The 15,075-nt window shown below is 40.1% G+C and overlaps 1 protein-coding gene across 2 annotated transcripts in view; it reads right to left on the reverse strand.

Moving 5' to 3' along the window:
* Nucleotides 1-223: 223 nt before the first annotated feature.
* The window catches only part of tcerg1l (transcription elongation regulator 1 like), a 636,404-nt gene continuing 621,552 nt past the window's right edge, over nt 224-15,075 (reverse strand). For both annotated transcript variants that reach the window (XM_080205273.1, XM_080205274.1), the window contains exon 14: nt 224-1,792. In XM_080205273.1, the coding sequence (XP_080061399.1) occupies nt 1,636-1,792 (157 nt within the window). In that variant the 3' untranslated portion in view covers nt 224-1,635. The remainder of the gene's footprint in view (nt 1,793-15,075) is intronic.

The following is a 15,075-nucleotide window of genomic DNA, read 5'->3' on the forward strand; positions in this document are numbered from 1 at the left end:
ATGAGTTAACTTTTTCAGCCCTTTCTCTTTATACTCATGCAAAAACTTTCTCAATGATCACATGTTAAAAATCTTTACACTTCAGAAAAAAATTCAATTCTTATTAATAGCATTAATGAAAATAAAGCACAGGTTATAGTGAACAAAATAGAAAATGAAGTACTTGCAATGAAGAATAACTGAATAAGATTGTGAAATATTTATTAATGAAAATACTGTGGGATTATGTACATACTTTCAAAAGAAATCACTGAACTTATTAAACCATAATGGAAATTGGTGTTACTTTTAATAAAATTAAAATACTGCTTTTCTTTTCAGATATTGCAAAAAACTACTCAGGTATTGTCTGAAGGCATTACACTACAAATCTGTACTGTAACTGGGTTACCTTACCACAAGCACAGTTTAAAATCATTACATTGTAAAAAGCCAAATTTTAGAATGTACAGTTTCTTATAGATGCTATCTCCTAATGCTTTAAACACCAAGCTAGCTACTAAATAGGCACTCTGCACTCCATGAGCAAAAACTCACAAGAAGCAAAACAAATTTACTAAGGAGCACACATTAATGTAAATACTTTGTTATACAGTACTGTTTCCAACCTTACCATCACTATTTTCAGACACTGATAAAAATACAGAATACGTAATTGAACTAAATTTGCCATGTCATTTTCTTAAATACTGCAATTATAATTTTAACAGTGCAATTTAATAAGCTGGTACTTTGGCAGAGCTTATTCCCTCTCCATTTTAGAGTGACTGGAATAATACCCCACTTTTGTCTTGATGTTCAGCAGCAATGTTAACCTGTTGGTGAATTTAATGTTAAGAACAGAATGTCTCAGAAATGCTTTTCAGAATTAGCTTTTTAAAATATAAAACACTAGTTAAAAACAATGGCCTTCAAATGACGCCACATTATATTAGTGTCCAAACTCTCAATGTGCTCATCATAATTTTTAATCTCCGCTATTTTAGTGTGGTAACAATTATGTGAATGTCTCTATTAAAATAGTGCAGAGAGCAATTACAGACAGAAGTACCAATGCACTAACCTTGCACACTAGTCATCTACACTGTCATTTCAGGTCAGTAGGTTGAATTGTTAATAAATTAAAAGCTCCTCCATCCTAACAGAGGGCATTTTGATTATCATGGAAATTATGCACTGTTACAGTGTACTGATTCTGAAGAATTGATGAGTAGCCACAGAAATTAAATGATGTACTTCTTAACTTTGTTTAAATGGCAAAAATGTGTTAGTTATGCTCCAAATAACAATTAAAAATCAGAAACCAACAACATAAAAATTGATGCTGGAGGTGTGTAAACTGGTATTACCTGCAACTGTAAATTCAAAATACTGGCCGGAATTCTCTGGCCGTTCACGCCCCGCCACTGCTGCCAGCGAGAACGGAGATTTTGGCGCTCAGCCAGATCTCCGTTCACTGCAGCGGGACCAGAGGATGCCAGCTGCGAGCGTGGTCAGAGAATCCAGCCCATTGTCTTGAGTTGTAAATGCTTGTATGATGCAATTAGCCAAAGACCGCACAGATAAGATTGTCTAAATCCCTTTGTCATTGGTTGTGTCACAGTAGCTCAGTTTGAGTGAAAATTTAATGATGCTTTATCTGATCTTTCTCAGTCGAATCCTGTTTTCTTTGTCCCTCTTTCTGAGCATATTTAAGAATTGATTGAAGAAGTGCTCTTGATCTTTCTTCTTCTGCACCAATCTAAATCGATGATCCCTTCCGTATTTTTCTGCAAACTCCTGGAACGTGGACCTTGACAAACAAGAGAGGAGACATAAAATAATGATCAGTTCATGTACAAGTCTGGACACGAAGCACAAAACTCATGAATTTACTTTGAAAAGCAAATAAGAGTTGGAAAAAGATTTTATGCTTTTACCATTTTGTGGTTAAGAATTTGCTTCAGGAGATGAAAATGTTACAAAACAAAAACAACAGTATAAGACAGACGAGTTGACAAACAATTTTATCGTCTACTCCAATGAGGCAAAGTATAATTCATCTTAATATCAGAGTGGCAGTGAGAATCTTATTTTCTTGAGTTTGGCATTATTAAAACCCCTATATTTTAGCTTCCTGGTAATTTATAAGAACAAGGATGGGGCTCATTCAATGTTGTGTCCTTTACGCTAAAATAAGCTCAGCAGATTGCTATACTGACCATCCAGCAGAGGTAATAGAAGACACAGTATTGCCATCATAAATACTTGGAATCTGACAAATCTGAAGATAACACTAAACTACAGCAACGAAAACCTGGTACACAATGCACTGACAAAGAATGAAATACAAGTCTGTCACATGTAGCCGGATGAGTCATGTTAGGATGGTACAAATCTGACAGAACAGATGGAAAACACTAAAAACAAACATACCATCCCATAAAATGGCAATAATATGCTGCCACTCAAAAAATCGCAAGTTGTGGTCTGCTACGACATAGTTTAATTTCGATATCCAACTCACATTTCTTGCCGAGTTATTTTATAAGCCGTATTTTAAATTGCAGTGTGAGGTTGTATAGCATGAAAGTTTAATGCATTTGAATCAAATCCTTCTCTTCTCTATTCTATTGGAGGCAATAGCCATTTACAAATAAATGGATAGACAATTTTACTGAGCTTAATTTAGTACAAGTGTAATATGTGTTCATAGTAGAGCATTGTCTTTGTAATATTCATTGTGATATTCAAATTAATAATAATTTGCTATTATTTAAATATAATCTGGGAAAGAAAGATTCAACAGAGAAACAAAAACAGAATTATATTTCAGGTTTGGAAATGAAGCTGAAAAATGAGAAGTGAAAGCTGATACGGGCAGAAAAGGAATGACACATTATTGAACCCCAATATTATCTGGACTTAGCCAGATGGGGAGGCCTTAACAAACAGAAAGGAAACAAGAGCTGAATTAAAAAAAGGGAATATCTAGGCAAGGGATGTAAGGCCTAAGATAATAAAATAAACACAGGAATCCTAACATCAACTGCAAAATGTTACAAGATGGACCCAAGAGATGGCTTGCAAAAATCTTTAAACTATCGTGCTTCCACAAGGACATAAGTCGTGATGGTACTAATGGGAAAGAACAAGGAAAGTAACACAGATCGCAGCATCTAACAGAACCTTCATTTATGGTTGACACCCAGAACACTCTTCCTGTGATTATTTCTGAACTTCATCAAACCAATAACTGTCACTAAAAGAAGAGAAAGGAGGCACAATCTTAAGGTGACCAGTTTAACCCATGTTAAACTTTCACCTGACAGATCATTGAAAAGATCAAGCCGTGTGTCCTTCATGACGCCTGGCCAAAATGTCCGTTTCAAAAGAAGGCACTGAACGCTATGGCATTACATTGAAGGCCATATGGAGGGAAACTTTAAACCACTCTGCTGCCTCCTGGCACCTATTTTAACTATTGACTGCAGTTTAGGTGCTGGAGGCACACCAATCTATAAATCGGAGCTTATCCAAAACTCCAAAAATGTCTGAAACTTCCAAATTCTGTTCACCCAAAATCCCTGTGCTTGCTGACCTACATTGGTTTCAGTCCACAAATAAATCAAATTTAAAGTTTTCATCCATGTGCCTAAACCCCTTCATAAATCTCTAATCCCTTCCAGCCTTAAAATCTAAGACTCCATATTCCTCCAACACTGAACTTTGGTGCATCTCTACTTCCTTTACCTTACTACTGGCAGACATGCTTCAGCTGACTAGGCCCTCTCTTTGGATTTGCTCCTAAATGTCTCTCTTCTTTTCAGATGAACCATAAATCCCACCCTTTTGTCCAAGCTTTTGCTCATCTGCTCTAACATCTCCTCTTAAACTTGGGACGTGATCTTACTGGCTGTTTATGCCACGCTCCGACTGCAGCGAGGTTGGAGAATTTGGTGCCTCACCAAATCTCTATTCACTGCAGTGGGATGGGAAAATCCTGCTGGCGTGATTGGTGGTAACATTCTGGCCACGCAGTGAATTTTTGTCAGATTGCGCTCCTGTGAAGCCCTTTACGATACTTTGCTATGTTAAAGGCATAACATAAATGCAAATGACAGATATATGTGGACCTATTTCATCTGTGAGACGACTGGAAAATGTGTGCTCCGATTAGCCCCACAAGGAAAAGTGTGGTCTCTCCTTATCTGAACCCCTGTTTCACCCCTTTCCTTCCTTTGAAAGTGCCCTGGATTCCCAGTGCCACTTCTTAGCTGCTTTGTCCATAGTTTTTGACTGCCTGAACTTCTGCTCCTATTCTTGCATTCCAGGGGCAGAATTTTCCCATCCCACCCGCCATGAGAATCATGGTGGGTTGGACACGGACATTGTGAAGGACTGTTGGCCACGGGTGGGAACTTTCAGCCTTGGGGCAAGCGCGGTTGGAAAATCCCACGCCAGGTTTCAAACCTAGTCCTCCATGTGCATTTTGTGTTCCCACCATGTGTTCCTGCCAAACCCCCAATCCATTCTGCCCTCCACCAAAGGCCATGTGACACCCACTGGGGGTTAATATTTACTTCAAGGACTTTGAAGGAACTGAAAAAGGCACTTTTAATTATGAAAGATTTGAAACAAAGATTAATCTTTAATCCAGAAATCAATATAATGTTACAGTAATGTGTTATGTTCCACAGCTGGTTGAACAATGGCCTACATGATGATAAATGTGACAGAAAACATGGAATAATAATGGGAAAAGAATAAGTGCAGCAACTAGAAATTACAGATGATATGATGTTCCTCTCACAAGGGTTGAGCATCCCATACTAATGGATGAGATGCTGCAGGTGTCTGGGTTTACCATAAGTAAGAGGAAGTGAACTGACGGCCAGCGCAAATGAAATGATTAACTAGCTAATACAACTCAGGAGATTAGAGGGAGATAAATGGGAAAAAAAAGAGAGGGAGCGCAGTGACAGCAGAGTGGATAAAAGACACAGAGCTATGAGAACACTGTGAAAATCATGAGAATAAAGGAATGGAAGGATGAGAGACTGATGGGGTAAAGGTAACATCAGGGTGAGAGAGAGAAAGGCAGGTAGAGGGAACAGTGAGTATGGTGGAGATAATGGAATATTAGGGGTAGAGAGAGGGAGAGAAAGTATAGCAAGAAAACTGGGGGCAAGGGAGCATCAGATTAGAGAGAGAGAGAGAACACATTGGCATCAGGGGAGAAAAAGAGACAGCAAACTGTGAGAATGGTGGGGATAAAAGGAACAGTTGTCAGGAAAGCAGATAATTTTATATTTGTATTGTTAAATATTAGAAATAAGGTATAAATTTTAAGTAGGTTTCATTTAGTGTTTCTCTGTAAGGAAGGATGAACCTATAATTAGATTCATGGGGGGATACATTTCAAGATCGTTCAGAGAATTATTGGAGTACTGGCTAAGGAAGTCAGGCTTCTGGAGGTTCTGGATGTTTTGTTTCAAAGGCAGATATTTTTCCTTACTCGTCCAACAAAATAAGTAAACAAATTAAAATTTTAAGAGTTACAGGAGCAAATAAATTATTGATGGTAGCCAATGATAGAATTTGTATTCCAGATAGTTTCATGAAGAAAAGGGATATTAATGGAAGGGATGAACTTGTTTCTTTGTGTAAACTTAATTTACGAAGTGATTTTGTAAATGAAATTGTTATAGTGGAATTATTCCTCAATTACTCATTGGAGGGATAGATTTCATCCTAGGTAATTATTTGGCTTGGAGAGACAGTAATGTAATAATTACTGTATTATAACATTCAGCTGTATTTTTTTGTATTTTATTTATTATTGTCAAAAGTAGGCTTACATTAACATTTCAATGAAGCAATGTGAAAATCCCCTAGTCACCACATTCCAGTGCCTATTCAGGTACACTGAGGGGTAATTTACCATGGCCAATGCACCTAACCAGCACATCTTTTGGACTGTGGGAGGAAACCGGAGTACTTGGAGAAAACCCACACAGACACTGGGAGAATGTGCAGACTCTGGGTAGACAGTGACCCAAGCTGGGAATCGAATCAGGGTCCCTGGCACTGTGAGGCAGCAGCGCTAATTCACTGTGCCATGAGAATTGATTCGAAGAATTGAAAATTAGTGAGGGAAAGTTGAACATTTGACTGTGGACTTGAACTCTCCAATGGATAAATTTAAGAAAGCAAACTTAGCAAATGTTAGTCTTCACTTAAAACCTGGGGAACTTCCAGCATTAGATGTATTTATGAAATATCGTGGAAAATGCCTTGAACAAGAAAAGGAGGTTCTGGTAAATCAGAATAACTGGTTGAATGTGGAATTGAAAAGTAAATCTAATTAATTGGCGGAACTTTGTCGAAAGAGGAACAAGAAGATTCTTGAACTTCAAAGGAAAATGGAGAAAGCGAAGAAGAAGGTGGATAGTATGGAGTGTCATACTTTTAAAGTTCTTTCTGTGATCCTCTATTCCCTTCTCTCTCGTGTGCTTGTTTAACTCCTCCTTAAGTGTATCTATATTATTTTCATCAACCACTCTCTGTGGTTCTAAGTTCCATATTCTCACCACTCTATGTGTGAAGAAGCTTTTCTAAATTCCTCGCTGGATTACTTGGTGACTATTTTATATTGATGCTCTCTAGTTATGCACTTGTCCACAAGAGGAAATATTATATCTTATCCACTCAATGAAAACTTTCAATACTTTAAAATCTTTATCAGGTCACCCCGAACCTTCTCTTTTCCAGAGAAAAGGGACTCAGCGCATCAATACTTTTATGCTATGTATACCCATACATTTATTGTATTATCATTGGAAATCTTCTCTGCATCCTCTGCAGTACCTCCCCTCTCTACAATGTGACCAGAATTTCTCACACAACATGAAGTTCTAGCCGCAATAAATGTCTGGAACTCAAGCAATCTTGGTTAGCACTGCTGCCTCACAGCACCAGGGACCTGGGTTCAATTCCCAGCTTGGGTCTCTGTCTGTGTGGAATTTGAACATTCTCCCTATGTCCTGTGGGTGTTCTAGTTTCCTCCCAAAATCTGAAAGATGTGCTGGTTAGGTGCATTGACCCGAACAGGCGCAGGAGTGTGGCAACTAGGGGAATTTCACACTACTTAATCGCAGTGTTACAGTAAGCCTTACTTGTGACTAATAAATTAACTTTAACCTTGACACAGAGTTGTTGAACTGGAGTCCAAGCTATAGATACGACAATGCGGAGGGAGAGGAGAGATATCAAGATACTTTGATCCAGGAAATTTAGGATTTGATCAGTTGAAGGTGTGACTGTGAGCTAGGTGCAGGGAACCAGCATACAGTAATTGACCTTAACCAACAACGAGATTTTGCTGAGCAAGTTTGAGTTCAAAACAAATCAGTAGAATCCCAGAGGTAATAATCTCTCTGTTACTACTTGAGCCATAAACTAGCAGAGCGTCAAATAGGTCAGAAGGCTGATTCTGGATTGGTGTAACCACCTGCCCTACGCCCTGCACAATTTTAACAGGGATAAAGGGGAGGTTCTCTGCCCACCCAAGGGAATAAGAAAACAGGGGGACTTCTGTGACCAATTAATGGGGAGTAAAAAAATAGAGATATTAAACAAATGTTGGGTGGGCTTTTTCCATCTGACCCATCATGGGACCAGAAATCTTGCCTGAAGTCAGCAGATATTTTGCCGATCTGCCAAATTTTCCATCCCACCAGTGATGATGCCCATGGTGGGCAGGACAGGAAATTTTTGGCTCTTGTATCTGTTTTCACAGTAGAACACACAAAATAGTGGGGAATCAAGGTTTTAATAAAAGTGCAAAATTTCAAGTAATTAATATTGGTAAAGAAATAACACTGGAGAAAATAATGGGATTGAAAGTTGACAACTCTCTTGGGCCCGATGGCTTGCACATATCTAAAATAAGTTGCGGTAAAAATAGTCACTGCATTAGTTATGATCTTCTGCAGTTTCCTGAATTTTGGAAAGATCCCAGTGGATTATAAAGCAGCAAATGTAATATTGCTATTCAAGAAAAGCTTGAGAGAGAAAACAGGGAACTGCAGGCCTGTTAGCCTGGTATCAGATCAATGGAAAATAGTGGAAACTTTCTTAAGGAAGTAGTAAAAGGGCACTAAGAAAGGACTATTGCCTTGCTGATAAGTCGAGAAATAGGGAAAAAATCAATGATTCAGGACAGAGATGAAGAGAATTTATTTTTCCACTCAGGGGATATTTAATTATCGGAATTCTCTAACCCCAGTGGGCTACTCAGTTGTGGAGCACTTTTGTGGAAGAGACTAATACATTTCTGCACCTTAAAGAGATCAAAGACTTGGGGAGTATGACTCTACTGAATGGTGGAACAGGCTTGAACAGCTGTATGGCTTAGTCTTTTTCCTATTTGTTATTTCCTTATGCCAAAACGAAGGCATTGTTTCTACAGTAGATCATCTCTTTGTTTCTGCACTGCCGATCACCAGAAACAAACAGGGCTGTCCTATCTGCCGCCAGGTTGCCAAAGTTTACATTATAAGCTGTCTATTTGATTTTCACCTCAATGCAAATCAAAATCATGCAAAGGTCAGGAATTTTGTTGCTGACATTGTAACATCTAATACCAATGTTTTGATCGTGTCAATGTCTCAAAATGGAATGAAGGATCTGGTGCTGACTTTATACGAGTCATCCATGGGCCTGCAAAAAGGCCAGTGCTGCTGCAGTCATTTACAATGTAAGGAAGCACATGACTTTATTTCAAATACCAAGACATAAGGGTTCTGTTCCTTGAGCCTTTTGAGGATGATAGTAAAAATTATAAGTCACTGTAAATGTACCACAACTGAAAACCTGGATTGCTTTTAGTGAGATAGGAGTATTATCTCCGTGGGGCAGCATGGTGCTATAGCAGTTAGCACTGCTGCCTCAAAGCGCCACGAACCCAAGTTCAATTCCTGGCTTGGGTCCTTTTCTGTGTGGAGTTTGCACATTCTCCTCATGTCTGCGTGGGTTTCCTCTGGGTGCTCTGATTTCCTCCTAAAGTCCAAAAGACTTGTTGGTTAGGCGCATTGGCCATGCTAAATTCTCTCTCAGTGTATCCAAATAGGCACTGGAGTGTGGCAACTAGGGGATTTTCAAGGCAACTTCATTGCAGTGTTAATGTAAGCTATCTGTGACAATAATAAATAAACTTAAGCTTCATTATACAGGTGCTTCTTAATTTTGAGGGCTGTATTTTAGGCAAGTAACCGATTTGGGTACCCTCGCCCTGATGAAAGGTCACAGAGCTGTGCCATGATACAGTACTTGCAAGATGATATCAAAAATCTTTAAAGACATATTTTAAAGGCAACATTTCAAAATAAATAAAACTAGAACTTATGATGGTTCCTCAGGGTTACCAGATAGTTTTTGTGGATTAAACCACTTTATCTCCTAAGTAGACAACAAGGAAAAAGATATCTTTTCTGACATCGACTCACTGTGGTTTTGACCAGGAGATAAGCAAAACTCCAGTGACACCTTCATTGAAGAATGCAAATTTGCTTTGCCACATTGAAAGGTTTAGGCTATATACAAACTTCAGACTGTTAACTAAATTACTACAATCCCTTATCTGGAACCATGCCTTGACACTGATGTGAGGTCACATGATGTATTAGCCATTTTGGCATCCTGCTAAATATTGCAGAAAAAATTTAAACTGCTTTTCAGAGACATCTTCAGACATCCAGGCAGATTTCCATCAGAGCGAACCCCTTGTAGAATCACAGAAACCCTATGATTCTGTGATTCAGAAGGAGGTCATTCAGCCCGTTGAGCCTGCACTGACAACAATCCTACCCAGGCCCTATCTCTGTAAGCCCACACATTTATCTTATTAATTCTCCTGACTCTAAGGGGCAATTTAGAATGGTCAGTCAACTGATCCTCATATCTTTGGAGAGAGGGCTCCGAAAGGCAAAGTCATCGACCACTCCAGCCAGTTAAGCAGCAAAGTAAATAACGACAATATCTTGGAAGATATCTTAAGCCTGTCTCTCTTTCATGTAACATGTTCCATCTTCCAGCCTACATGTGAAAATATCCTCTAGCAGATCAACTGTAAGAATCATCACAACTCCTGAGAAATCTCTGCATTTGACTATTAAATATCAGGACTTCCCTGAATTAGAGACTGAATTAAATTCCATTTTTTATAATTGCTGTTTTACCTTAAACCATACCTTTTTTTTGTGTGTGTGTGATAGTGTGGGCATGACATGGGAGTGAGACATCAAAGGGGCGATTCTCCCAGCTCATTGCATTCTCTGGCAATGGAGTGGGAGACATCAGTGGAGGTCATTTACAGGTTTCCCATTGGGCGCCACATCCTCCGCGCATCTCTGAGGACAGGATTTCTGGAGCTGTTGACAAGTTGGCATTACTGAGTATTGGGTGTGAGTTTGATGAAAAATGTGATTTATGGACTTACTCCCTCATGATTGTTGACTGTGAACATATAAGATCATAAGATATAGGAACAGAATTAGGCCATTCAACCCATTGAGCCTGCTCTGCCATTCAATCATGGCTGATATGCTCCTCATTCCCATTTTCCTGCTTTCTCCCCATAACCAATTCAAAATCTGTCTAAGACCTCCTTAAATTTACTCACTTACCCAGTATCCCCCCACATTTTGGAGTAGCGAACTCCACAGATTCACAACCCTTTGGGAGAAGTAGTTTCTCCTCAACTCTGTTTTAAATTTGCTACCCTTATCCTAAGACTATGACCTCTCGTCCTAGAATGCCCCACAAGAGGAAGTGTCTGCTCCCCATATACTTTATCCATACTTTTTATCATCTTGTCTACCTCAATTTGATCTCCCTTCATTCTTCTAAATTCCAGAGAGTATCGGCCTAAACAGTTCAATCTCTCTTCATACGACAAACCCCTCATCTCTGGAATCAATCTCTTCTGAACTGCTCCAGTGCCACAACATCTTTCTTCAAATAAGGGGACGAAAACTGTGCATGATACTCCAGGTGCTTTTAAGCTTTTGTGTGGAGGAGTGGTAAATATCCTGCATGTGGTAGGTATTGGTGGGATTTCCAGATTCTATTAGGGTATAAGCCCAAGGGAAATCTGGGTCAATAGGTATGTGCATAATGGAAGATCGTTTCCTTTGATTGCTGACTGCAACATGATATTGTAATAATTTATGTATTAACAAATATAGAATATTAAATTTATGAGAAATAAGTTCTCATGAGCTCTTTTGGGGATTTTCTTGGTTATTTCAGACATTAATTTAAGTTACTGCAGCAGCATTTCTAAATTGTTACCATAAGTATACCAGAAAATTAATTTGTGAAAAAATAATTTTGTGATTCATTTTGTTCAATATTGACGATCCCTTTGTTCACATTATGTGGCAGCTAAATGTAAGCTTTCTTTTCCAAAGCAATTTCATCAGGATTGTAACAGCTTCCACAGAATATGTTCCCCCTGCTGGGGTACTGGACAGGCTGGGAATAGTGGAAGATGGATCTTCACAGTTACCTGTTTATTTTAGATGGCAGCTGGAAGGTTCTGGATTATATAGGCCATTGCAGCATACATCAGAGCTTAGCAGTTGGATCTCTCCCTGGCTTTGGGTTGCTGGATCCAACTAGGGATGGGTTTGTATTTGGGAACAGTGCTTCATCATGAAGTGCTTTGAAAGGTTAGTCATGGCATGAATCAATTCCAGCGTCCCGGATTGCCTGGGTCCACTACAGTTCACATACTGCCACAGCAGGTGCCATCTCCCTGGCCCTGCACTCAACCCTGGAACACCTAGATAACAGAGACACCTATGTCAGACTCCTAATCATAGACCATAGCTCAGCTTTTAACATTATTATTCCGACGAAACTCATCTCCAAATTCCATGGCCTGGAGCTTGGCTCCTCCCTCTAGGCGGTTGGATCCTGAACTTCCTAACCCACAGACCACAATCAGTAACTATAGGCAACAGCACCTCCTCTAGAATCATCCTCAACACCAGGGCCCACAAGGCTGTGTCCTCAGCCTTTTACTATATTTTTTATACAACAATGACAGTGGCCAAATTCCCCTCACCTTGATTTTCAACTTTGCTGATGACACCACTGTCCTGGGTCGCATGTCAAACAATGACAAGATGGAGTACAGAAAAGAAACAGAGAATCTGGTGAATTGGTGCGAAGACAATAATCTCTCCCTCGATGACAACAAAATGAAGGAGAATGTCATCAATTTCAGCAAGTGTAGGGGAGGACACTCTCCTGTCTGGGGACAAAGTAGAAATAGTCAAGAGCTTCAAGCTTCTAGGTGTCCAGATCACCAACAACCTGTCTTGGTCCCTCGATGTCAAAGCTATAGTTAAGAAAGCCCACCAACGCCTCTACTTTCTCAGGAGAGTAAGGAAATTTGGCATGTCTGCCATAACTGTCACCAACTTTTACAGATGCATCATAGAAAGCATCCTTTCTGGTTGTATCACAGCTTGGTATGGCTCCTGCTCTGTCCAGGACCACAAAAAATTACAAAGGATTGTGAATGAAGCCCAGTCCATCACTCAAATCAGCCTCCCACCCATTGACACTATCTATGTTTCCTGCTGCCTCGGAAAAGCAGCCAGGATAATTCAGGACCCCATTCACCCCGGACATACTCTCTTCCATCTTCTTTCATCGGGATAAGATACAAAAATCTGAGAACACGTATCAACTGACTCAAGAATAGCTTCTTCCCTGCTGCCATCAGACTTTTGAATGGACCTACCTCATATTAAGTTGATCTGGCTCTACACCCACCTATGACTGTAACACTACACCTGCACTCTTTCCTTTCCCTCTCAATGTATGGAATGCTTTGTCTGTATAGCATGCAAGAAATAATACTTATCACTGTATATTACATATGACAATAATAATTCAAATCAAATCAAAGTGAGGCTGACGCTAAATAATTCTGAGCCTCCAAATTTGGGTGGATTCAAAGGGTGTCAGACTTGTGGGAAAGACTGGAGGATGCTTTCTTCCATTGGTGCATAAAAGCCAGTTTAAGTATGAACTCAGTATTGGCTGATTAACTGAAACAATATTGTGCTAAACCATTTAAAAAAAACATCAATTTCTTAATGGAAAATTAATTAAACCATCTTTTTTTTCTTTCATGTGCAGTAGAGTGGTTCAGAGGTTAATGGAATAGAAAAAAGACTAAATAAAATTATTAGCAAAATTAGCAAATGTTATGTGCCTTCATATGGCATTTCCTTGCCTGCTATCTAAATCCAGGTGTTAATATTAAGGCAGAAGGCTTTTTAATTAATGCAATTAAAGAGCAAATTATTGCTGAGTTTGAAAATGTATGACATAAGGAGAAAAAGCTGCAACACTGGTCAGTCAGCATCTGTGGAAAGAAAATAGTTGAACAGAAAGCATCACTGAAACGCTCTTCATAAGCAATGATTAGCCTGCTTTATGTTTCCAGCTCTTTCCATTTTTTTTGTTTCAAGCTTTCATTAGATGGATCTTTATTTTGTAATGAGACTAAATTAATTGTATTATTTATTTAAGATAATCCAACCCTAATAGGTCTCTAAACTGTTATTTTCCTAAATCAGCAATTAAGCATCTAGTGATTAAACTATTCAATTCATCACCACGAAAATTGGAGGTAGTATCACAGAACTCTGTTAATTAATGACTTCTTAAGATCTTCTGTAACATGTTGCACTGCATGCATAAAGTCTGACAATTAATTTAGTTCACCAGAAAACAGTGTACAAGTGTAACCTGCTCATTTCTCCACCTGTACAAAACATTCATCATTCTCATTACATACTGGCCTAAAATTCTCATTGAAAGTGAACACAGTAATTTGTCACAGTCACCAAAAGCTATATTACCAAAAGCATATATTAAGTTTCATATTAAAACTAATTTTAGGACTTCCAAGCTACACTCAAGTAAGAAGACAATTTACGTTCTGAGCGACTCTCAGGTTTCTGTCATTGATGTTTCTTACCACTGTTTGTGACTACCTGTTCCTTGCTCCTTAGTTTGCTATTATACACTTCGAGCCTCAAATTTAATCTGTCCCTTAGTGATAGAATTTGAAGACAGTGGTGGTATATCTGAAGAACCTCTCTAAATGCTGTGGTAATACCTAACTACTTTTATTCCAATCGCTCTAGAATATTCCCAGGGGTGATTGTCCCATTCTGCTGCGCCGAATTTTTAGCACAACGGGCTGGGAGAATCACGCAGGGGATGATTTGTGTTTGCACCCTGCTAGCATCTCCCAGCGCCGGAAATCAGAAGGGAGGTGGGGTTAGCATTTAAATGATATTTTAAGTACCATTTAAATGCCTTCCAGAGTGTTTCAGTCCAGCGGGGTTTAGAATAGCTCCCCACTCTTGAGGAGTTGGTGGCCTGACCCTGCTAGAGAGAAGGGGGGATAATAGGGGCCCCTCAGTGGTTTGGGCGGGGGGGGGGGGGGGCTGGTCCCTCCTGGTCATGGGCACCCTGACAGTGCCAATCTGTGCACCCTGGCACTGCCCAAGGGGTAAAGTGCCCATGCCCGGGGGCACCTTGGTACTGCCCATCAAGTGTGGGGCACTGTCAAGGGAGTGGAGCAAATGGGGTGATCAGTGGGGATGGGGGGGGGGTGGGATCCTGCTGCCACTCTGCATTGGAATCAATGGGGGCAGGAGGGAGGCCAGCGATTGGGGTGGGCTTGATTGGGAGGGGGGTGGTGTAGGTTTGCCGTTGGGCAGGGAAGTCTGCCTGTGGGGGTGTTTGCACTGCAAGGAGGTCAGGGGGATTGGTACTGTGGGGGGAAGGGGCTGAAGATCAAGGCAGTTTGGGCCGGGTGGTGGTGGTGGTGGTGGTGGTGGTGGTGGGGGGGGAGAGGGAGGGATGTTGGTCGAGGCTGGCCCAGGAATGGTCAGGGGACCTTGTTTGGGCTGTGTGAGATTGGAGGGGAGGGAGGGCCAGCACTGCGGGGGTCCCGGGCAGGCCAGCGATCGAGCTGACAGTTCAGGGCCACCATGCATG

The sequence above is a fragment of the Carcharhinus amblyrhynchos genome, chromosome 17 (assembly GCF_965287045.1).
Source record: "Carcharhinus amblyrhynchos chromosome 17, sCarAmb.v2.hapA, whole genome shotgun sequence".
In the NCBI taxonomy this organism is placed as follows: domain Eukaryota; kingdom Metazoa; phylum Chordata; class Chondrichthyes; order Carcharhiniformes; family Carcharhinidae; genus Carcharhinus; species Carcharhinus amblyrhynchos.